Source organism: Copidosoma floridanum, unplaced genomic scaffold (assembly GCF_036245765.1).
Source record: "Copidosoma floridanum isolate Cflo_tuat_1 unplaced genomic scaffold, Cflo_Japanese_pri ptg000021l, whole genome shotgun sequence".
In the NCBI taxonomy this organism is placed as follows: Eukaryota; Metazoa; Arthropoda; class Insecta; order Hymenoptera; family Encyrtidae; genus Copidosoma; species Copidosoma floridanum.
In genome coordinates, this window is record NW_028321898.1 from 31,332,667 (window position 1) to 31,355,024 (window position 22,358).

Genomic DNA, 22,358 nt, shown 5'->3' on the forward strand with positions numbered 1-22,358 from the left:
ATTATCCAGCCCATCCATTGCGGTAACTCGTGTCGCTAATTGTCGCGCACATGCGTGGAAATCTGTAGAAAACATTTTTCATCTGGCATTACCCCGGGAGATTAGCAGGACGGAGGAGGAGAAGGACTTTTCATTTCTCGTTACAAAAGCCTAGCTTCTTCTTCCCTCTCGCCGACAAATCCTCTTTCAAGGGAAAGATTAGCCTCTACGTATATGCACACCCCTTATTATGGCATTCTTTTTTTTTACTGCGCTTGCTTCTATTTTATTTATTTTATTTTTGTCGACTTTTTTGCAGTGTACGTGAAATCCAGCCAAGTCGATGAAAAAAAAAAAAAAAAAAGAAAAAAAGGACAGCACAATAAACATAAAAAACAGCACAATCAACATTTTCCCTCGCGTCTGTTTGCAGAAAATCCACGTAGCCAGGGACGCATCAACAAACATCGAGAAGAAAGAAAGGCCATACCCGAGAGTGCAAAAAAACACAAGAGGCGGCGGGGGAGTACGAGCTCATTCAAGCGTAAAATTGCCAAGCGGAGAAAAGGAGATGCCGGCGTGGAGGCGCGTTGCCGGCGGTGGTTGTGGCGCAGCCCCGATCTGGCCCTTCCCCTCCCTACCCTCGAACTGAGCCGTCTCCTGCAGCTTCAGCTTTGATCCCGCGTAGTCGAGGGAAGACTGCCGCCAAGATGCTGCCCACCAACATAGCGTCCTTCGTCAAGAAGGTCAGTGTTTTTTTTTAACCATCATCATTTTTTCGTGCACCCTTTCTCCGCCAACTCTTTTGGCAATTAGCTTTTGTATATGTGCCCCCTTGCGTTTTGAGTAAGTGCCGAGAGAGAGAAACTCTGCTGCTTTTTGTTCTAATTAAAACCTCCCCGCTGGGATTTTCTTTTTCCCCCGAGGAGATTGGAGTTGCAGCTCTACTGCAAGCCACCGATAACAACGAGGAGTCTTGTGGTATATTTCGTAATACCATACCTTATTGTCGGAGAAGCAGGGTCTACGTAGGAAAAAAAAAATTATTAATAAACCAAATGCCAACGAGAAAGTTGAAATGAAACGAAATAGTAAAGTTGCTCTTTCTTTGGGTATCAACCGATGCAAAGATTGCGCTTCTTTTTGTAACAGCGACTGTTTGGTAAACCATATCGTAAAAAGCAGCAATTGAAGCTACTGGTGGTAATTTTGATCGAACGAATGATTACCTTTTTTTTTTTTTCTCCTATACGCCCTACTTTTTATGCTCCACATGCGGAGATAAATCGCGCGCGCGTAAATATCGAGGATCGAAGGAGATAAATAGAGATCGATGGAGGCGGTGGGAGGAGACGCGAGGCCGGCGATTATTGCGGCTCTGCCGGGGCGACAAATTGAATTGCGCGCGAGTCTGGAATCGCATCGCCCGCCCTTTTCCCCATTCCTGTTTTTATTCCGCCAAGTCTTGACCCTGACCGACAGAACATACACGCGTGTGTCTTTCTCCGTTGTTTCGCGTTTTTTTTTTTTTTTTTTTTTTTTTTGCTCTTCTTCGAGCTTGCGGCGGAGCTTTTGGATTTTAGGGTCCTTTAAAAGTGAAGGCTGAGGAAAAAATAACCTACCCCCCCCCTGTATATTTGTACCGAAGCAAACCAGGGGGAAGAAAGAGAGTAAAATATCGCTGATGGAGAATTTAATAAAACTTTTCAGTGTTTTCACGCTGAACTTGACTCCCTTCCTCCCTCTCGATCCCCTATTCGTTGCGTCTTCGATGCACGTTCCAGATATACGCTCCGTTTCATTTGCATTCCACTGCTTTTTTTTTCTTTTTTTTTTTTTTTTTTTTTTTTTTTTTTATCGCTGTCGTGAACAAAAGAACAGAGAGAGAGAAAACTCCTTTCCACGTGCAGATAAGAAGGGAGCAAGTTTGATGCTCTTCAAAATTGTACGGCAGAAATCAAAGCACATTACCATAACGTCACGAGCGTCGCTCACGCTTATCGGTATGATATGTGTGTATGTACCCACCCTACCTGTTTACCCCGTCTGTTATCGGCTCTTGAATCTGTTTAACCGATCGACTGTTTTTTTTTCTTTTCTTTCTTTTTACCCCCAACAATTCTGGAGAGAAAGAAAAAAAAGTGAGTTTTCCAAAAAAAAAAAGGAAAGTCAGCCTGCTTGTATAGCGATGCGGGATACCTCCATTCAAGTGCGAATGCCCATAAGAGCTCTTTATCCTCAAAGATCCTTTTGAAATTAATATTTTCCCTTGGCAAAGGAGAGTTTTCACATACGTTTGGAAGAGGAGGAATTAGCTCGTACAGGATCTCTCCCCAGATCACGAGCCAAGGCGTGGGCACGCGGGCGAACGTAGGCGGCGGCTTATCGTCCATTCGAGCCTCGCTCCCTCTCTTCATTACATCGGGATCAACTGTCCTCCCCCGTACCTACCCATTCCTTGGATTCCCCCCTTCAAGGTCACGTCTTCTCGTTCCTTTTACTCAAAGGCATCCTCCGTTTGGTCCTTTCCTCCAGGCGCCACCTCAACTCGGCGAACTGTGCGTCTACACGCAGCCGCGGGCCGCGGGAACTAACTACTCCCGTTAAGCCTCTCGAGCCGAAACGGCGTGCTCGTTACGCGCGTGCACGTTAAAAACTCCCCCCCCCCCCGAAGCGAGAGACGGGCAACAATGGAGCCGGTGCTCGAGAAAACTTTTCGGCTCTCGCGGGGCTTTCGATCCGGGACAACTTTCAAGATTAATTGGGTCTTCCTGCTCGCGTGGTGCTTGTTTGCGTGCGAAAAGACACGCGCGACGGTGTAACTTCTAATGAGATGGCTCTCCTTCACTCGGTCGTTTGCATTCGTATGTGGGATCGAGATGGGGTTTTCTCGACCGGGAATTAACGAAAACGAGAGAAAACAGTTTCCGGGTGTTGCACGTGTTGGGCAGAGAAATCAACTTCTCGTCGTGTAACGCGTGAAAGCAGTGCTGTTCGTAAAGGTGCGCTTGTTAAAAAATTTTTTCGGATTATGCTCGCACGTATTTTTTCAAGAGCAGTTTTCTCTCGAGCTCTGAAATACTCATCCGTTTGTAAAGAGCGGCTCTTGCACGAATTTTTCACGTGTATTGTGAATGTACGGGATGTACGAGGTTTTTCAAAAAAACCCTCCCTCCCCCCCACGAGCTTTTTCGGAGGAAGATGTGTATTTTGCAGGGCAAATATTTCAAATAATTCAAGCATCGTACTATCCAAGGAATGAATTTCAGGATATTGCTCGAATACTGTTTGGGATGATCTCGCGTTTCTGTGTATACAAATTCCGGTCGATGCAATATCGCGCCCAAAAAAGTCTTCCTTGCAAATATTATGTAGCCCATTGTATAGCTCACTTGTAATTATTTCTCGTACCAAGTGAAAAATATATTGTTCGTACACGTGCGTCATATCATGAAGTATCGGGTTATCCGGCCGAAAGAACAATATTTGGGCAAAATTCCAGTTCGAAGGGCAGAATCATCGATTAGAGGATGTAAGAAAACACCGTATGTACTCTTATGACAATATTAGTATACTCTTTGAAGATCCACGAGCGTCAAACGACATCGTCGTGGAAATGGAATTTTTCCAATGGCTCGTTTGACTTCCCAAAGTCCCTCCGAGTAATTTCGAAAACAGCCGTCCCTATACTCTTTTCTCCTGCGCTTGCCTGCGCCCATTACGGCCTCGATCGATGTCAATTGCCTCGAGTGGATTTTACGAGCTCGCGCCACTTGCAGTGCAATTGTGATCCCAAAAATCTTCTTTTTTTTTTTTGCTCGCATATTGGTGTATCCGATAGGTGGCAAAAGTCAGTTTTTTATTCTATACCGATATAAATCCAAGGGATCGCCTACTGTGCACTTTCGCTCGGAGGTCCTTTATCCACTCTGGTTTAATCATCCGTAATTCCTTGTGTTTTCTCTCCGCTTTCCCCGAGGTGTCAATTTCACGGATAAAATGCCCAAGAAATCCAATTGAGTTTTTATTGCTCTCGTGCTCCATTGGATCGGACGCCGTTGATTTATTCGACACGTTGTGTATTATACTTAATGGCATTCGAGGAGGTGACGGTGGGTTTCTACCAAAGTTTTATCGTGAAAATGTGCTCCTTGGCGACACAAATGGGGCGCAAAATACGTTTTTGGGCCATTGGCAATCGAACGTCTGACCAAAACCGAGCTCTACTACTGACCGAACTTCACGGCTGACTAAACACGTACCAATACTACTTAATCCGTTTGAAAAAAAAAAAAAAAAAAAAAAGATGTTGAAAATTACTTTCGGTCAAAGGTAATTTTTCAATCAGTCCAGTGGGACGAGTAGCCGTATTTCCCCAAAGCGCCCTTGAAGTAAACTGGAATCCGGTTGAAAAGCGAGCTGAAAAATTACCTCTGATTTCCCGATTTTCTCGAGAGCCACGAAAGAGTCGAAAACTCACCGGTAATGCTCTTTCCTCGACGTCTCTTTCCGCCCCTCCCCTTCCCGTTCCTTTGAGCCTCCATTCTTCTCTCGTTCCTCATCGGCTCTGGGGCTGCCCAGCCATTGTTGCGCCAGCCCATTGTGCCCCTCCGTACATACTTTACACTCGGGACTGACTGGCCTCTTCTCTGTTGGTGTTTATACTCTTCGGGAAAATTTTCGACAATGCCGGCAGCCCCCTTTGTTGGATCCGCATACCCTTCCGGACGAGTGCAGGAGGCGCATTCGAGAGATAAATTTTTCCCCCGAAATTCCCGCGCGTTGAGACTTCATTTTGGATTTCACACACCATTGTTATTCATAATTCAGCCAAGGCTCCGCTCGGGATTTTGGACCCCCATTGTTCGCTCCGATGAAACCCCCACTGCAAAACGTTGCAAGCAACTGCGCGGGATCGTGAATTTTTCAAAAAATTAATGCTGAGAACGGAAAAACGTTTGACCTACTCTCGGAACGAAAGCACAATTTTCTTAAACAGTTTCAGCTTATTTAAAAAAAATGTTTCTACATAATAGGGCGGAAAATCCAAGTATTCTTGAAACCCCTTAAATCACCAAGCTGGTCTTGGAAACTCGGCGTTTTCCGGAGGAGCCCAGCCATAAATCAGACAGCACCTGATGCCGAAAGTGGCCGTATTGTTTTTGTTTCGGGGCAAAGTAGTTTGGGCGTTTCAGCGCGTGCGCGCAGTAATTTTTTTTGTTCATTCCTATAAGGCTGGAAGGCGGGGGCCGATGAATAATGCAAGGCCGGGATAAATTTCGAGGCGAGGGTGAAAAATTGCGTTATAAGTGAGCGGTTCCCCGGTGGTGGGTAAAATGCGCTCGCTGCAGCGCGAGATGATACGCCCGAGGGGGACATTTTGAAGGACCCGCAAGTCACACGCAAATGGAGTGTCTCCGCGCTTAGTCGAAAAATTTCAACTAAAGGAAGATGGGGGCTGATCGAATTTTGGCCTTTTCTACCGATGGTCGTAGAAAAGCAAGAATCTCGTGTCCAAGCGAGATGAGCTCGTTTTACAATGATGTGCACAAAAGTGGAATCACATAGTGTCGCGTAAAAAAAGGCGATTTAATAAAAGTTTTTGTGGCTGGAGTAGGGAAAAACTGATCGCGTTTGCTAACCTAATTGGCCAAGGCAATCTAATACGTTCCGTGACAAATTTATCCGGCAAAAGAATGGCATTGGACGGAAAGTTTTGTCGACCCGAGTCTTGTTTTCTTTCGCGACGGGGACAACACGTGTACGGCTCGTGTTAGCAAATCCCCCGTCGTTTGCCGTAAAAGAACGAGCGGTAAGCCACATCAAGATGCTATAGTTTCACGCAAATGTCGATCCACGGACTTTCGTCAGGCCTAATGAGATTTGTCCAGTGCAAACGACGCGATTGCCTGGCTTCTCGTCAATCTAATCCATCCTTCGTACGGAGCACGTCCTAATCAAGGGACTGTTCCTGTGACGGTGTCGTCGGTGCACGCGATCGAGCCTTCGTCGTGTGACAATGGTGATGAAAAAAAGGGAGGGGGAAAAAAATTTGTTGCTGGAAAATCCACGTGAGGTCGAAAAGTCAACGGGGCAACAAAGTTAGCCGCAAGACTCCCCGACGGGAGAAAGAAACTGCTTGGGTGTATGGCTCACGTACGCCGGGGTTGCTCGGGCTCTTCGATAACTTTGGGGATATCGCTGGCTGGGCTATACAGCGTGTCGATTCTCGTCGAGCCAAGCTCTTTTGGTAGCGCCAGACTCATAAGTTTTTCACGGCAATAAAAGTTGACAATAATGTGACCTGAATTCATTCTCGACCAAGATTTTTCCCCCTTTTTTTTTTTTCATCTTCTTTGTTTCGAGGCTAAAAGTTGAAGACTTTGCGCATTTTCATTTCCCGGGCCTTCGTTAGGATGAAGTTTTTTTTTTTTTTTTTTTCCAGTTATGCACGAGGGATATCGAGGAAGTTTGATGAATTTTTTCCGCCGCCACGGCTGTTTCCCGCAAAAAAAATACTCCACTTCAAACAGAGTAAGGGCGCGCGCGTCCGTAAAAATGAGAGTTATCGAAAGACCAACTGAAAAGAAAAAAGGAATATCCATCTCGAAAGTGTTTGCCTGCAAAAGGAAAAAAGAGCGAATTTCGGCGGAAATTAGCCAGTTCCCGAAAGCTCGAAATTTTCCCGATCGGGGCGTAATGAGTACAGGGTTGGTTTCCAGCTGGTTTTGTACTGTACGTACCTCGATGATGGGCTTTTAAAGAGGTGCACTTTAATCTCCTAGGACGAAATGGCCCACCTGCTCTTTTTATTACTTCCGCATTTGCTATTTCACTGTTTCAGTTGGGTTTTTGTTCGACGATTGGAGCATCGATTTGGCGATCCGAGGCCCGCCTACAGCTTGCAGAGTTGTACTTTGTTCCAATCGTATGCATATATGTATTGTTAAAGTTGATCACGCTTGCGCAAGCGCGAATTTAAAAAAGAAATCCCCAGACTTACTTTTACCTCCGAAGCACGCGAAGTGTATCGAATGGAAAAAAAAACCTCTCGAATCAAAGGTCTGCTTCTTATTCATGATGCCGTTGATTTGGAATGAATAAAAAACACTCGGGAACTCCCCCGCGTTCTTTTACAAATGAGCGGCGAGTTCAACCCTCTATCTCCTCTCCTCGCCTCGCCGGTCGATGTTTCATTTTACTCGGGCTCTCGATTTTCTTTTTTTTTTTTTCCCTCCCGATGCAAATTCTCGACGCTGCAGGTGTTTGCTTCTAGTTTTTCTCTCTTTCGCGAAAAGGCTCCGTCCATAGGATGATCCCTACTGCTGTAATCGCGTTTGGCGGGATAGACAACCAGACACGGGATTTCTGCACTTCCGCCGAGCTTATTTCTCCTCTGACCTATGTGGTAATAAAAGCTCTGTTTTTTTTTTTTTTTTACTTATACTTACCCTGCAACGATGACTACTCCAATTCCACACGAATGAATTTGGATTTTACGAAAGGACACGTCCATGGCTCGGAGTAACAGCTGATGTCTGGATCCTCTCATGGATTTTATACCGAATAACCCCCCCGCAGATTCACCCAAAACCCGTGTATATAGGGATTCCCAGAGCTCCGCAGCTCCACAAAAGATACACGCTCCCGAGACTGAAAGGAGCGAATTCATCGGGATGGGAATACCCGTTCGCTTGCTCTCAACCAATGGTACAAGTGGCGGGATGACGATGATGATGCACCGGCTTAATTGGCCGGCCAATGCATGCCTCATTTTCCCCTCTCGCTTGACTGGGGTATTCCGGGAATTGAAGCTTTCGAGAGGAAGCGGAGGTCCTTTGTAGAAGAGCTTGCAAAGGTATTGATTTGGAAATTGGAGGAGCTTGTGGTTGTATTTTTTCCTTGTATAATTTTTTACTCGATTCGGGGGGAGACTCGGGGACCCGCGCGTGCTTAACTCACCTCGAGTTCAGGGATGAAGCATCTCCCGGACGTGTAGGCTCGCGTGACCCATCGGTGGGGGCTAAAAATAATACTTCCCCCTCTTAATCCTCAAACATCCCGATCGATCTTTTCCCCCCACAGCAGGGAAAAGCGTAAGCTTAAACCAAACACGTGCACGCGGCGGCTCGCTCGAGCTCATTAGCGTAAAAGCTCGAGCGATTCGCCCTCAGCACTGCACATCAGGGATCAAGAGTGGCGAGCCATTGTCATCGCCGTCCGGGGGGAAAAAGGTCGGCCAAGACAAGCTCGAGCCCGCAATTTACATCTTGATTGAGCTGGATATCTTCCACCACCCCCCAGAAGCCGGAGGCTGGCTGCGCGCGCCCCGCGAGACCTTGAACCTTTTCCGACCCGTCCTTCGACTCCTGCCGCTCCTCCTCCTCCCTCATTTTCCCGCTTGTTATGCGCAAAAGTATTAGGAGGAGCGTACAGAGATCATGCACGCGAGGATAAAAGAGTCGATGCACCCTGATATTGTACTTTTCTACCTCAGTTCAACTCAACCGAGTGAGCCAATGTGCTGGAAAGTGGCTGTTGTCTCTATACCGTTGCTCAGATCGGCGAGCAGTGAATGTTTTTCTCAAAGCCTATTTGCTACTCTTGCCAGTTGATTTCCTGCTGTTTTGGTGGCCGGGAAAAATAAAAGTTTTTGAAATAACAGAGTAAATTTTTTATTTGCAGATGGTCACTCAACCGGAGAGCAACTCGAGCACCGCCCAGTCGGAGGACGGCGGTCGAAGCTTCAATCTCTGGCAAATCGGCTCGGACCTCATGACTGCCACCAACAGTAAGTTTTGGCCGAAATCTCTATCTACCTTTAGTGAATTCCTTCAATGCGCCAACAATTACCAGCATTGGGACACGCGCATCGATCATCCCACGCGTATTTTCGCGCAACTCTTGGCACGCGGTGTATCTACAAATTAATCCGGGCCCAAATTTTTGAAACCGAGGAGATGGGCATACTTTTTTCACGCGTGCGATGACTTTGCACAAAGTACAATCGAGTCACGAAATAGGCAAAAACAACGGTACACGAAAAATACCGGTTACCCGCCAAAATCCCTCGGGCAACTCTCTTTCCCCCAAAAAGTTTTCACGCGCGCGTGTTATCCGCGAATCAAGCCCAGCTGGTTGTTGTTCCCTTCTCTCGGGGAGCGCGCGTGGGAAAACAATCCGCCTGCACGTGTAAGTTGTCTCTACGCGTGCCCTGAAAGTTCTGCAATATCAGTGCCGATTTTTTTCTCTCTCTCTCTCTCTCTTTACTCGAGTTTCTGGGTGTATCTATGATCGACGAGGCGGTGATCGAGGATTAAAAAAGAGGGAGGGAGCGATGAGCGATAAATTGAGCGGACATTTTACTTTTCCTCCGAGTTGTCGCCGAGGAGATAAACCGGGAAAGAGGACCCGGATGAAGTGGCTTAACCGGGCGCTCCGGAGGATAAATAAGCACCTCGGGTCGATCGCGCTTTATTTACGAGGGTAAAGAAAAACAGTGTTTTTTTTTTTTCTTTCTTCACTTCGTCCTCGTTTGATCGGTACTTCTTTCATATACCGATTTTTCACTCCATATAAGCGTACCAGCCAACGCTCTATAATTACGTTTCGGGAAGGAAAAAATCAAAGTCAGCGGGAAATGAAAAAAATGGTTTTGCAAGTGAAAAAGAGACGCCCTAGTTCGTGTATGGCCGTCACGTACGTGAGTGTGTCAGGCGGTCAGAGTAACATTGAAACGAAATTTCGTCGCTGTCCGGCAGCCTTTTGGCGCTGAAGATGCGTGCGCCCAACGACAGCTCGGTTGTTAAATTTTCCCTTCCGGTTCGTAAGGTGGTCACGTACCAGCCACGTTTCCAAGGATGATCCCTGCGTTTTATTAACCAACTCGTCCCCTTACATCCTACGCGGTTTAGTCAAGATGAGCCCCGAGTTCCCTCGTAAAATTCAAGCCCTGGGGTACAAAATTACGACGGATCGTTTGGTATCTCCATTTAACACGTATCACATTTAAATTCGACTACGCGCGTCTGCGTTGGATATGCGTGTACGTGATTCGATACAGCGGAGCAAATGTAACCCGAGCGACTCTCCCGTCAATTAGCGCCAACTTGCAGGGATTAGTCGTGTAGGAGCCGGCAAACTCGACCACATTTGCGTGGACATACATGTATACGCGTTACATAAACTTTACCCTACGGATACCTGCGAGCTTTTTCTCTCCTTTTGTTTTTGTTTGCACGAGTTTGTAGAATAAGATTCCACAGAGCCGAGTATAAAATGAAGGGCAGCGCAAGAGTCTCTTGAGTATTTATTAATGTTCGCTGGCAAGCGTAATTACAAAGTTCAATTTGTAGGGCACGTCCGATGAAGTTTGTTTCGAAGCGAGAGGACTCGCGTTTTATTGCGTCGTTGATTAAAATATACGTATATTTCGGTTTGCCAACTCTTGGTTTTTGTTTTCTCTCGATAAAACGGTATATTTTCAAGGGTAGAAAGATATAAGGAAAAACACGAAAGGTACACAAGATAATCACGCGAGCCTAAAAGCCTCGGTTTAACCAACTGCAGCCAGCAGCACAGCGAAAACATGCTTCTCTCGAGGAGGGGGAGAGGGAAAACAAGACGTCAGACAGCCGCGTCGAGGCGCGATTAATCATAATTAACCAGACGAGGTAGCGACAAGGCCGCGCTAATGGATAAAGAAGAGACTTGCGACGCGAGGGAAGGTGGGACAGGATAAACACGTATAGGCGTACAAGTCTCTCGAGTGGTGCTTCTTCCGGGACTACACGACGTCAAAGTCGCGCGCGCACGCAAGAGGGAGTAGAGGAGGGTAAGATTAAGGCTTGTCACGCGGGAATTTGGGGTAGAGAATTCACTCTCTTGCGGATAGCAGGTCTAAATTCGGAACTACGACGGCACAGGTGGCCGAGTCCTTTTTCCACTCCTTGATCGATCATTTGACCTACATCAGCTGGTATTTATATTTATACCCCCCCCTCGCCTCTCTCTCTCGTCTCTACAGTTGCGAGGTAACACTTTTTGATGTCAGTTTTTATCGATTTCGCCGCCACCAAAGTATTTCCTATAATTACAAATTGTCGGTCCTCGCGTCACCAAACAACAACCACACGCCGGAGAGTCCACGATATCGCGGTGACGTCACCCACGCCGTAGGTAAACAGCTGGTGGTGTATAGCTCCGTGTTTGGGCTCGGCTGTCGGGATGGGAGAGCGATACTCGCTTTGCCCGAGGATATGGTCCAAAGCACCGATGTACTTACTTTATATACGGTAGCGCGGCCGGGCGAATGAGTGAGTTGCGGATGGGTATACGTGCAACCGAGTGATGTGGATGGACAACTTTCTGGCCCTGCCAACTTGGTTTTCATCATTTATTCGCCCAACTATGTAACCACGTGAAAGGTGTATCTGTTTGTGCACGAAAATCAAGTGTCATAATTTTAATGGTATAGATCAATAATAAAAAGTGGATAAACGTACTTTTTAAGATGTCGGAAGCACCAATTGGGAAAGGCAGCTCTCGTTTGGCTCGCTATAGGCGTGTTTGCCTGGGCTTAACGCGACAGGTGGTCTAGACGCGCGTGCACACAAGCCGCAAACCCGTGGCCCTCCGCGAGCGTCTCCTCCTTCGCGTGTTTGTTCGATTGAACGCGGCTGCGGTCGCCCAATTTTCGAACATCGAGGCGTCCTTCGCGGATGATTTTCAATGATAGAGCACGTTGATGAACGTTCAAAGAGGCGAAATTACGGTTTAGACGTTTGTTTGGGGTTTGACTCGAGCGGCTGATCATAATTGGCTTGTACTACTTATCGAGCATCGCTTTGCTGCGCTGCCTCGGGATATCGTAGTTGTTGTCGTTGCTTTGTTTTTGAGTCTGTTGAAAAGAGAAAAAGTACCGAGCTCCATGTATCGAAGCTTGTGCACAATGCAGTGATGAATCATGCAAGCCTATCGAGTTTCCGTCGTGTCAGTGGCAGGAGAAAAATCCAACAAACGACGAGAAAAAGTAAAGAATAGTGGCAGATGTTTTAAAAAAAAAAAGAAAAAGAGAGTGAAGTGGTACGGGGCGAGGGTTGGAAAATATCGATCCGACCTCGGCGCCATTCACTCCGCGGAATCAGCCATCGTCCGGAGGCGGAGGAAATAAGGCCATTGAAAGAAATGGAAAGAAGGAACTGCGCTGGGTGTAAGAAGGATCGGCCAAGAGAAAATCGATGAGCAAACTAATTTCAATCGCAAAAATTATGCCATCTTTGCTCCTCGCTCCTTCGATCCTTTGTCCTGCTATTGGATTTGCATTTCTTTCAAAAGTCTTTCTCTTTGCTATTCCAGTTGCTTGACTGGCTGCACGTGCCCGAGTTTTTTTTTTGTTTTTTTTTTTTTGTTTTCTTTTGTTCACAATGATTTGGCTAATCAATTACCAGCTTGTTTGGTCTTGCCCATGACAAGTGCTTCAATTAAACAAGGGAGCTATTGTTGGGACAAAATCATTCGAGCGAAACAATTTCACTTGAATTGAAAAAACAAAAGGGTGAGATTGCTCTGTCCGATTACAAGGTAGAAAAAGGATTAGAAAGATCCAGCGCGAAATGAAGCCAAGAAAAATTGCGAGAGAAGCAACATTAGAAGAGAAAACGACACGGGAGTCTAGGGGGCAAAAAAAAGCACCTCTATTTCTATCACGTCCACGCGTTTGCGGGGCTATTCGTTCCCATCCTTGTACATACGTACACGTGCTCGTCTAAAAAAAGGTTCTCTCGAGTCTCGAGGCACCGAAAAAAAAAAAAAAAAAAAAAAAAAAACTACTTTTACGTATCCTACACCCCCTTTTATCGAGATTGGCTCGAAATTCGGTGTTCTATATAACATTCACTAATACGGTCAGAATTAACTTGGAAAAGTAAACAAACGAAATGTTAAATTTTTCTATCATTGTCACCGAGAATGTGACACGAGAAAGCCGTTACAATGGTGTCATGAATATGTCGGTCACCCTAATGGGTTTGAGAAAACGTTAATTTCATGACACTTTCAGCACCCTTGTGATACAAAAAAAATATGTCTTGCTTCCCCCTGAGCAGCGAAAGTTACGATTCGCACACGTGATGTAAATAAAGTACGGCGTAGCTTTTTTTTCGAGAAAATTTCCAAGCCTCCTATCCCAAGAGGAAGTAAGACGAGCAAAGTAAAAGACGTATATTCACGGAGGAGCTGGAGAGCCAACTTCATTAGAGATGCATTTAAATGCGAGCCATGGCGCGCCCTACTACGAAGGATTCCCACTTTCCTATGGGTAATACATTTCGAATGGATGTCCTACATTTTATCCAACGTCGAGTCAAAGCTCGACAGTATAGCTTCAATTTTCACGGTAGCACTTTTACACGCGGTCGAAAAAAAAAAAAAAAAAGCGCAACAATTGTCGAGGGATGTTTCACACTGTCTCTGACGCGCAGCCCACGTACGGGCGAACGATAAATCACAGCGGGTTAACTCTGGGAAGCGCAGCAACAATGCGAGGGACACCGCACGAGGCCGAGCGGAAAACAATTACGCGCGGCCAAACACACTTTGCCCAAACAGCCGGAGGACCCCCTCCTCCACATAAATATACACCGAGTCGCTAATGTACATCTGAAATTAATTCGCGGTCGCGTCGGCGATTTCGCGCTCGCCTGCCTGTTGCGCGCCCGCCGTCTACCAACGCGTTATGCGCGCTGAGGAAGGGGGGAGGGGGTGAATGAAAGCCTCACATCCGTCATCTCGAGCGAAATTTATGACACCGTGCGGAGAGGCATTAACGGCACACACGCGGACGGAATAGGCAAGTTTTGTTCGTCCGTGTTGCGAAACACGCGATTGACGAGCAGCACATGGTTGGGTAAGTTTCGGATTATAGCCAATGTCGCTTGAAAGCGTCGCTCGCGCGATCGAACTCTCGATGCTCTCGTTTTGTTTGGTGCTAATGGGCCTCTCCTGAACTATCCCGGAATTTCCAGAGTTAGGAGATAAAGAGGGTCGTCGGCTCGGGTGGGAGTAGTACGAGTCAAGTTGCGGTCAGCCTCGAGGCAAAGGAGGTTTCCAACGGTAATTCACAGACCCATCCTTCTCGTTAACGTAACTAGCGTATAAACTTGTTTTTTTTTACTTGTTTTTTTTTTGGATTTACATCCACGCGTAGCGTACGTTTTTTGCGATAAAGTGGGATCTGCAATTTGCGGGAGTTATCGGGTAGTTTGATTCAACGAAACTTATTTTACGAAATCCCATGAGCTTTGGAGGGGTCTTCCGGTCGATTAATTAAAACAAACTTCAAAGCAGCCCTTTGACGAATTAATGTTTCCCGCTCCGCATTTCCGGGCCGTTACATATGTAGGTACGTTTCGCAACATCGCGGGGGACCATGGAAAAGCAAATCGATATCCTTAATTAGCACCAGCGGCGTCGACATTCCACCCGCTCGGGTTGATCCGGTGTTACATCGATCGCGGAAAGGACCCGCTGACGCGCGCGTACCAAATTGCAAACCGCACGCGCGCTTGGTATCGGTGGTGGGCGTCTTTCCGTACTTTCAACGTCCGGAGAACGAATCCGTTCGATTGGGTGTGCGTACACGCGCGCGTCCGTTCATTAACGTGATGGTGTTCGAGCTATGGGCATTCGAAATTTTGATCAATCGAGCCTTCGCGGTCTACGAGAGCAAGCTTTTTGTTCGGGAAAGAATGCGGAGTTGTTTCACCTACTGCAAATGCAGCCCTTTTTCTCCCCAATTCAATATTTCTGCCTCGGTTTCGCGATTCTGCAGCTAAAGCCTCTGTAATACCCAATTTCCGCCGTTCTCATTTTCTCCCTCGTGGATGTGTTTTTCCGCGCGTCTCCTCGCTATCAAAATATATTCACTGTTTGGCCAAGACTGACAGATGACGCGGAAAAAAAAGCTGGTGGTAAGCGCGAATATCGATTCACTGGCTGTTTTTTTTTTTTTTACTTGAACTCGTGCTCGCAGCTTGTAACCGGAGCTTTCGAGGGGATCGGCTCTATAAATAGTAACAAGCTGGTCGCGTTGTTTCGCAGGTGGTAAAATTATTTTCGAAAAACGAAGAAAAATGCGGTGTAGGCTGATGCGTTTACCGTACGATCCGTTCGATACTCGCCGAACAGTGAGGGCCATCAATCTCCCTCGCGCTCCTTCGTTTCCCTTTTCTCGGCTTCTTTTCTGGGGCACTAGTTTATCTTGCGCGACTGCGCTTTCTTTTCCGTTTCTTTTTTTTTTTTTTTTTTTTTTCTTTCCCTCGCTTCCCTGAAAATGCGTACGGAAACGGAGGAGATAACTAGAATTAACGAGACAACGGAAATTTTAAATATTACCACCCGGGCGCGGATGATAAGGGCAGAGGGGCGTGAAAATGTTTTTTCAGCGCTGTGCTGCAGCATTTGCGCGGGGAAAAAGTGCCGAGTATCATTCATCGGGTTTAAATTTGTCCGGTTGGCCAGCCAGAGGTGCTCTATAAATAATTGACGAGAAAAAAAAAATCCAACCCCACATCTTCGGGTATAAATTCAAAGATATACGAAGAGATGTCAAATCAATATGTTTTCCATGCACGCGCGGAAAGGATATTTTTATCGGTCGCGCGGAATTTCACCGTGAAAAACTCACCTCCGCGTCTCTTACACGCACTCGAAGAGTAGACGCATCTGCTTTGTGAAATCAATACTCGCGACCTTTCTTTTTTCTTTTTTTTTCCCTTTCCCCCTGCCATTCGATTTCGAGTACAAGGTATCGACGCCTGCGCTCGAAAAAACGAATCAAATTACTCCCACGGACTTTTCATGATCGAATACCCACGCGTCGTGCAATTTTAATATTCCCCCGGCGCGCACGCAAAAATGTATCTCCCAATACGTAACTTAAAAATATTTTTCCCACTCGTCCTTGCCGATGGTTCTCCCCCGCTTTTGAATCGCAGTCACGATCACCCCCCCCCCCTTTGATCGGAGAGTAGGTAAGTATACGTGCGGAAACTAAAAACTACACTGGAGTATCGTACATGGGTTTTTTTTTTTTTTTTTTTTTTTTTTTCTTGTTTCAGTGTCTAAACTGACCCCGGCTAAGGTCACGCCCATGGAGAACCTACAGCCCAAGGAGAGCACCCCCGTGATAGAGCCGCCGAAAGCGTGAGTATAATCCACCAACCATGAAACATTGAAATATTATAAAATGAAAAAAACAACCAAAGCCATACTTTTGGTTCTCGATCGGCTGTAATTTTTCGGCGTGTATATGGGCGTAGATGAACGAGCAGAAAACTACCGAAGAAAGACCCCGCGATTTTTATGATGATCCAGCACGTACTCGCTCTTTGCGTCATGAACCAAGTAGTTTTTAGCCTCCCAGCGACTGCATAATTCACGAAGGGAGTGAAGAAAAAGAGCCCTTCGATCGACGCTTTTAAGAACACTCCCGCGTGGGTGGGGGCTGGAGGTAGCTCCCCCTTCTACCGCGGCTTGTTTACACACGGAGTACTATATATATTTTTTCCTCCCGCGACATATATATATATATATATATATATATATATATATATATATATTGCGTGCAACGTAAGGACTCGTGTGATTCGAAAAGGATTTTTCATCGTTACTCGCCCCAATTATCTTTTTACACCTCGACGCGCTGAACGGTCCATTAAAAGGAAAACCAGTTACACGCGTGCAACGCGACACCGGTCGGCCGGTGGTTGCCCGACTATACGTGCATCCAGACCACAAAAGGCCGCTCGATAGGATCAACTCGATGGTATTTTTAACTCCAATGGGGGCTGACGAGTACGCCCATCTCGAAATTCCCTGGTACCGCGGGTTTATTTATTTGGGGCACTTTTCAAAGGGTTTCGCGAGCTTGGAGACTCAATATAGGAAGAACCAAAACACTACGCGCGTGATACTACCTTTGGGGCTTTGACAGTCCCGGCTTACTCGGCTCCCCCCCGCTTGATCGGGGGAGGGGGGCTCGATTGATTCGCCCAAGAGATTTTCTTTTTTCTTCTCCTCCGTTTGTCCGCTGGTGCGTGGTTTTTCATCCGTTGGTACGCGCTCTCGACGGCAATTAATCTCGCTCGACGTTATTTTACTCTCTTCACACCCTTGCACGCGTGAGCTTTGAAAAGAGCTCGGTTACGGAGACCCGGGACTTTACGACAGCTCTTTTTTTACAATTTTATTGTCCGGCTATAGCTGGGGCTTAGGGGTGTACTCGACGATCGACCGACTCTGGATGTCCCTCCCGATGGTCGGGCCATGCCGGAGGATAATGGCACGTCGCGTTCATCCTATCGAATTTCCAAACGTGTCTTTTGTGTCTGTATACAAACATCTAAAATATCCTTTATTTTTTATTCATGGGTAATCACTTTTGTATCCGTACGCGCGTTAATTCAATTTTGTTTTTAAAAGTTCCTACCATGGGAATATTGCATTGATTTATGAATGATACGAGTATAGCACATACGGATACCGGTTTTTACCAACGAAGCAATGTAGTGACGAGACGAGAAAACCCACTCAAAAGGTAGGCGGGTATCTTTTTTAAAAATTCAAACGAAACCTCAAAGCCGCGGCTCGAAAAGGATCGCGCAAACTCGACAAGAAACAAGCCGCATTGGCAGAAACTCCCGCTAACAAGCAAAACGTTGCACGTCACTGGGCTTCGAGTGCTTACCTCGAGCGCTGTTTGTTTTCTCATGTTTTATTTAACGCAGATGTAACGAGCAAGAGAAAATTATCCGTGTGGCGCTGGAAAATAAATTTATGCGGTGTTTCTAAAAATAACTAACCACTTTTCGATCGAGAACCAATTTAGGATACATTTGTTTGATTTGGAATTGTACCATCATTGTTATTTATAAATGAGCCGACGCACTTGAAACGACAAATGTGCGGTTGCAGTAAAGCCGAGCAGGAGAAGACGAATCCGGCGCAGACGTGCAGGATATGCCGAAAGTCCATCAAGCAGGACGACATTTTCAAGACGTGCCACGAGTGCCAAAAGAACGTTTGCGAGGACTGCGCCTCGTACTCGACCACCACCGACTCGGACGATCCTGTAAGTATACGTACACATGGTATATATAATCCCACACCAAGCCCCGCGCCCACGTAATTTTCACTATACCGCCATGGAATATAAAGAGGGTTCGTTACACGTTTGCTCTTTTACCTCTTCTCCCACGCTGATCTCGCAACCCCCGAGGAGAAAGTTTTTACGGTGAGGATTGTAAAATAGAGGGGAAAAAGTTACTATTTACGGAAGCTCCTTCAACATCCTTTCGCCGTTTCGAATTGCTTTGGAAACGAAGGACAAAAGTTTAGAGTTTCCCGGGGAGAGCGAAATTTAAATGGAGCGCCTTTCGTGAGCTTTCGGAGCTCTTGGGGTCCACACAGCGGCAATTTGTTTTCGTCCTTCGTGCGTTTGCTCTGCGCTTTTTTAGTCAGAAACAGTTACTCGCTCTTCCGCAAAGTACTTCTTTTCCCGCTTATTAAAATCCATTTGGCCGCGTCTTACGAATGAAAACATTGGCGCGAAGGCAAACTAGGGCCACGTTCGCGTGAATTTTGGTATTTTTATTAAAAACGATTTTTCATTGTTTCATATAAGCCTCTCAAATTGAAATTCCAAACGGAGGAAAGTTCCCTTTTAATAACCGTGCCTTTAAATATTCGTACTTCCCAAAAAATTGTCCCAAAACTGCGAGTGCAAACAAGCTCCCAGGAAAGAAACAAAAAAAAAAAAAAAAGAAAATTAACAACGTTTTCCTAAAAACACAAAAAGTTAATTTCAACCGTGCACCCTCTCAAAAACTCCCCTCGATTACACCGAGCGTGCCATACACCCACAACACACAGACTCGTGAAGGAAAGGAGAGGCGAGTGCGCGTGGGCCAATGCAAATACAACGGTAATAACGATGGGTGGGCAGGGCCGAGTTGGGAGCAAACAAATTCCACGCGCACACTGCCAAGCCCTTTTTTCTTCTCCACGCCAAACGTTTTTTTTATCCTCGCCATTAGCTTCGTTTACGCCTGCACTGGAGGAGAAAACAAAAGCAAGGGAACAAGTTGTCGCGCGCGTTTTTTTTTTCCCCTCCCAAATGGAGCGTTAAATCGGAAGGAGAGAGAGCGCGTCGATGGATTTTTCCAATCGATGGCCGTTCCACGATCGACAAAAGTGCTGACTCGGTCAACGCGTCGGGGTTATTTTTACATCCCCCTCCCCCCCAGTGCATCCCCTATAATCTTGTATCCCTTTGCACGCGCATCGCCTATCTGCAGAGCCTCGATTTGACTGTTTCATTCGGTCACAGGCAAGAGGCGCCCGAAAGGGTGTATTTTTCAGCCGATATCTCATTGTACCCGTCAATCAAAGTCCCCCTTCCGCGCGATCACGAGATCCAAAGATGTTTTATGCATACACCCCCGCTGCTCCAACTTCTTTTCGTCGCGCTTCAAGTAGCTCGAGGTGCATTTTCATGAATCATCATGGTATGGTATGCATTTGGGATTCCGTGGAGTACTTACGGCGAAAGAAGTTTTCAGCGCTTGGCAAACGAAGGAGACAAAGTCGCGAAAGGAGGAGGATAGGAAAAAGTTGGGTACGTCACGGCGCGCAAATGAAGAGGCACACTTGCCAGCTTTGTGACAACAGGGGATGCCGATCCTATGAGCTCGAGTCCTTCGAGGGTTACTTTAATTTTATGTTGATCGTCTGTGGGTCGAGGATTTGGTGGTATTTTTCGATCGACCCGAGTGTTTGCAGATAAACCGGGCGGATTCTCGAGCTCTCAGAGCTGCCACGTGCTATCAGTAATTTGACGCTTCGCCGATCAAACTAACTTTTCAACGGTCTTAATCAACACTGCATGCAAGAGCTCATAAAGCGCCGCCAAGCGTCATTAAATTCCAAACGCGTTGAGGTCGTCACGCGCTGTCAAGCGTATCGAAATATTCAAACGTCGGGTTAGCTAACGGTGAAACTTCAATGTCTATATTACATCCTCGTTACCACACATCGAAATCTGCGTGTGATCTGTTCAGTTTTTGTTTTGTTGGAAAAAGGCGGGCATTGAAGACTTTTCTAATAAATTGAAGCCTAGTAACCTCAGCCTCGGTAACAAAATGACTGGTTATTGTAAAATAATTGTCCTTGGACGAAATAGTAGGTGTTAAAAGTCATTTGTAACGCACCAGCTGAGTTAACCTCTTGCGCCTGACTAAATACTTACTTATACTACTGATTCAACGATAACTAACTTAGCGAGCCTAAATGTTGATACATTCCAGCAAAAGTGGTGCTGCAGCGTGTGTCGGCGCAAACTGGCGCAAAAGGAGACGCAAGCGATGGAGGGCTCGCTCGAGGTGCCGATGCCCGAGGGCCTCGTGAGGCGGCACAGCGACGCGCGCCTCGGCTCCCAAGTGGTCAGTCAAATAGGCACCCTCGGCTCGGGTCTCATGCCACCGCGCAGTCCGGATCTCGGCAGGAGGCACTCGGACGTCTCGCCCGCGAGTCTCAAGGATCTCGAGAAGGTACGCTCGATCGGACCATTGTTTATACATTCCCTGCAATGTGTTCGAAATCTTTGCTTTCCCATACTGCACCTGTACATACTGTATATAATCAATATACACATATATTATATACCAACCTATAACTATTTATATACTTATCACGAGAACGGGGAATGGAACATTCATCGATTGTCAGAGTCTAATTCACATAGGTACATGTGCATGTCAGGGAGTGACTGCAGTAATTGAATTGATTTCGGGATATCGATGCCGCTTATAATTTTTGCTTGGATAATTATTGTGCGTGTCACTCAAACCGAAAATGTACCTCTTTTTCAGGTAGTTAAATTTGTACCATAACTGAAATAAATATCGATCGCTCGTTTTTCAGCTTAAAATACAGAGGCTTATATATTACGACTGACTGAGCGATAAATGCAAAATGCTTGACATTATATCAAGTCAAAAAAAAAAGAAAAAGAAAAATTGCTTTTTTTTCTCTCTCGCTCTCCTCCTTTTGTTTTACTCTCAAAACGAAATACGCAAAGGAGAATTCCTGCAACAACAAAACGAGCAAGAAATCATAAGAAAGCACGCTGTCGTTAAATTATTGTACGCACACGGCGTAAACTGCCAGACTATCTTTCCTCGTTATATTATAAATATATATACATACATACGTGCATATACAAATGAGCAAACGTTTTCCACTGCTTTGCTTCCCTCCTCATCGGTAGATGTACGCGTGTAGATGAATATGCGTTTGTACGGATACCCCCAGTGCACTATTGCGCGCTCCGACATCGCAGTTATTCACAAAGGTGGGTAGACTGTATCGCTTCGTTTTCATTATTACTCTAAAGCTAAGGGGCACAGGATGGGGAGAGACAAATGTACGTCGAGCGAGTACGTTCTGACGAGAACAGGGGGATTGTTTGCGGGTGCCGGTGCCGCCGAGAGGCGAGAACAATTTGCCAAGATGCTCGTTTTATTTTTCTCCCTCGCTTTGTCGGCACTGTTCGGGTTGGGTGACTTTGACAAAGTCCAACTATTGAGGGGAGACATTTTTTGCAACAACCCAACGATAAACGTCCTGTACAAGAAGGTCTTTTTTCGTCATTAAAATAAAATAAGACCATTATAAGCATGCGGTGTTCATCTTCATGAGCTGTAAATAGTTATACCTGGGACTATTTCGCTACATTGTTGCAGAAGTTTTTTTTTTTTTAAATCAAGCGTAACGCTTTGCATTTGAACAGGATCACTTGTACAGTTTTTTTTTTTTTTTTTTTTTTTAAAGTTTTACGAATCGCTTTTGTCAAAATTTGTATACTCCGTAATTATTTATTTTCTTGTTTTACCAAAGTAAATTTGTACCAGAGTACTTGCTGACTGTAACAATCGTAAATACAATTTGGACACTTTTGGTTCACAGATGGAATAAAATTCTTCATTCTCACGTGACTTCTCAGAATCACTATTTTCATACTAAAATCACGTAGTAAACTGTTGAAAAGTGAAAATAGTGTAATTAATAAAAAAAAAAAAAAAAACAAAGTCAGTAAACAAGCTTACCAATCACATGAACTAGCCTTGTTTTTTTTTTGTTTTTTTTTCACACTTCACACATGTTATTCGTTGATCCAGATAAAACCATCTTCCAACAGAGCATCCACGGGTCCCATATTTACAGATCGTGTCAACATTGGGAGTAAAGTCCACCGGGAGAAGCAATTGCAAGGGAGGCTACAGTCAAAAAAGGAGACGTTCATTTTTAACGAGACCCCACGC

General features: G+C 45.8%; 1 protein-coding gene across 2 annotated transcripts in view; it reads left to right on the top strand.

Annotated features, from left to right (window-relative positions):
• The first annotated feature begins 479 nt into the window (after positions 1-479).
• Positions 480-22,358, top strand: part of Fife (regulating synaptic membrane exocytosis protein fife) — a 63,599-nt gene continuing 41,720 nt past the window's right edge. For both annotated transcript variants that reach the window (XM_089594332.1, XM_089594333.1), the window contains exons 1-5: positions 480-725; positions 8,665-8,770; positions 16,098-16,182; positions 17,953-18,109; positions 20,343-20,585. In XM_089594332.1, the coding sequence (XP_089450458.1) occupies positions 690-725; positions 8,665-8,770; positions 16,098-16,182; positions 17,953-18,109; positions 20,343-20,585 (627 nt within the window). In that variant the 5' untranslated portion in view covers positions 480-689. The remainder of the gene's footprint in view (positions 726-8,664; positions 8,771-16,097; positions 16,183-17,952; positions 18,110-20,342; positions 20,586-22,358) is intronic.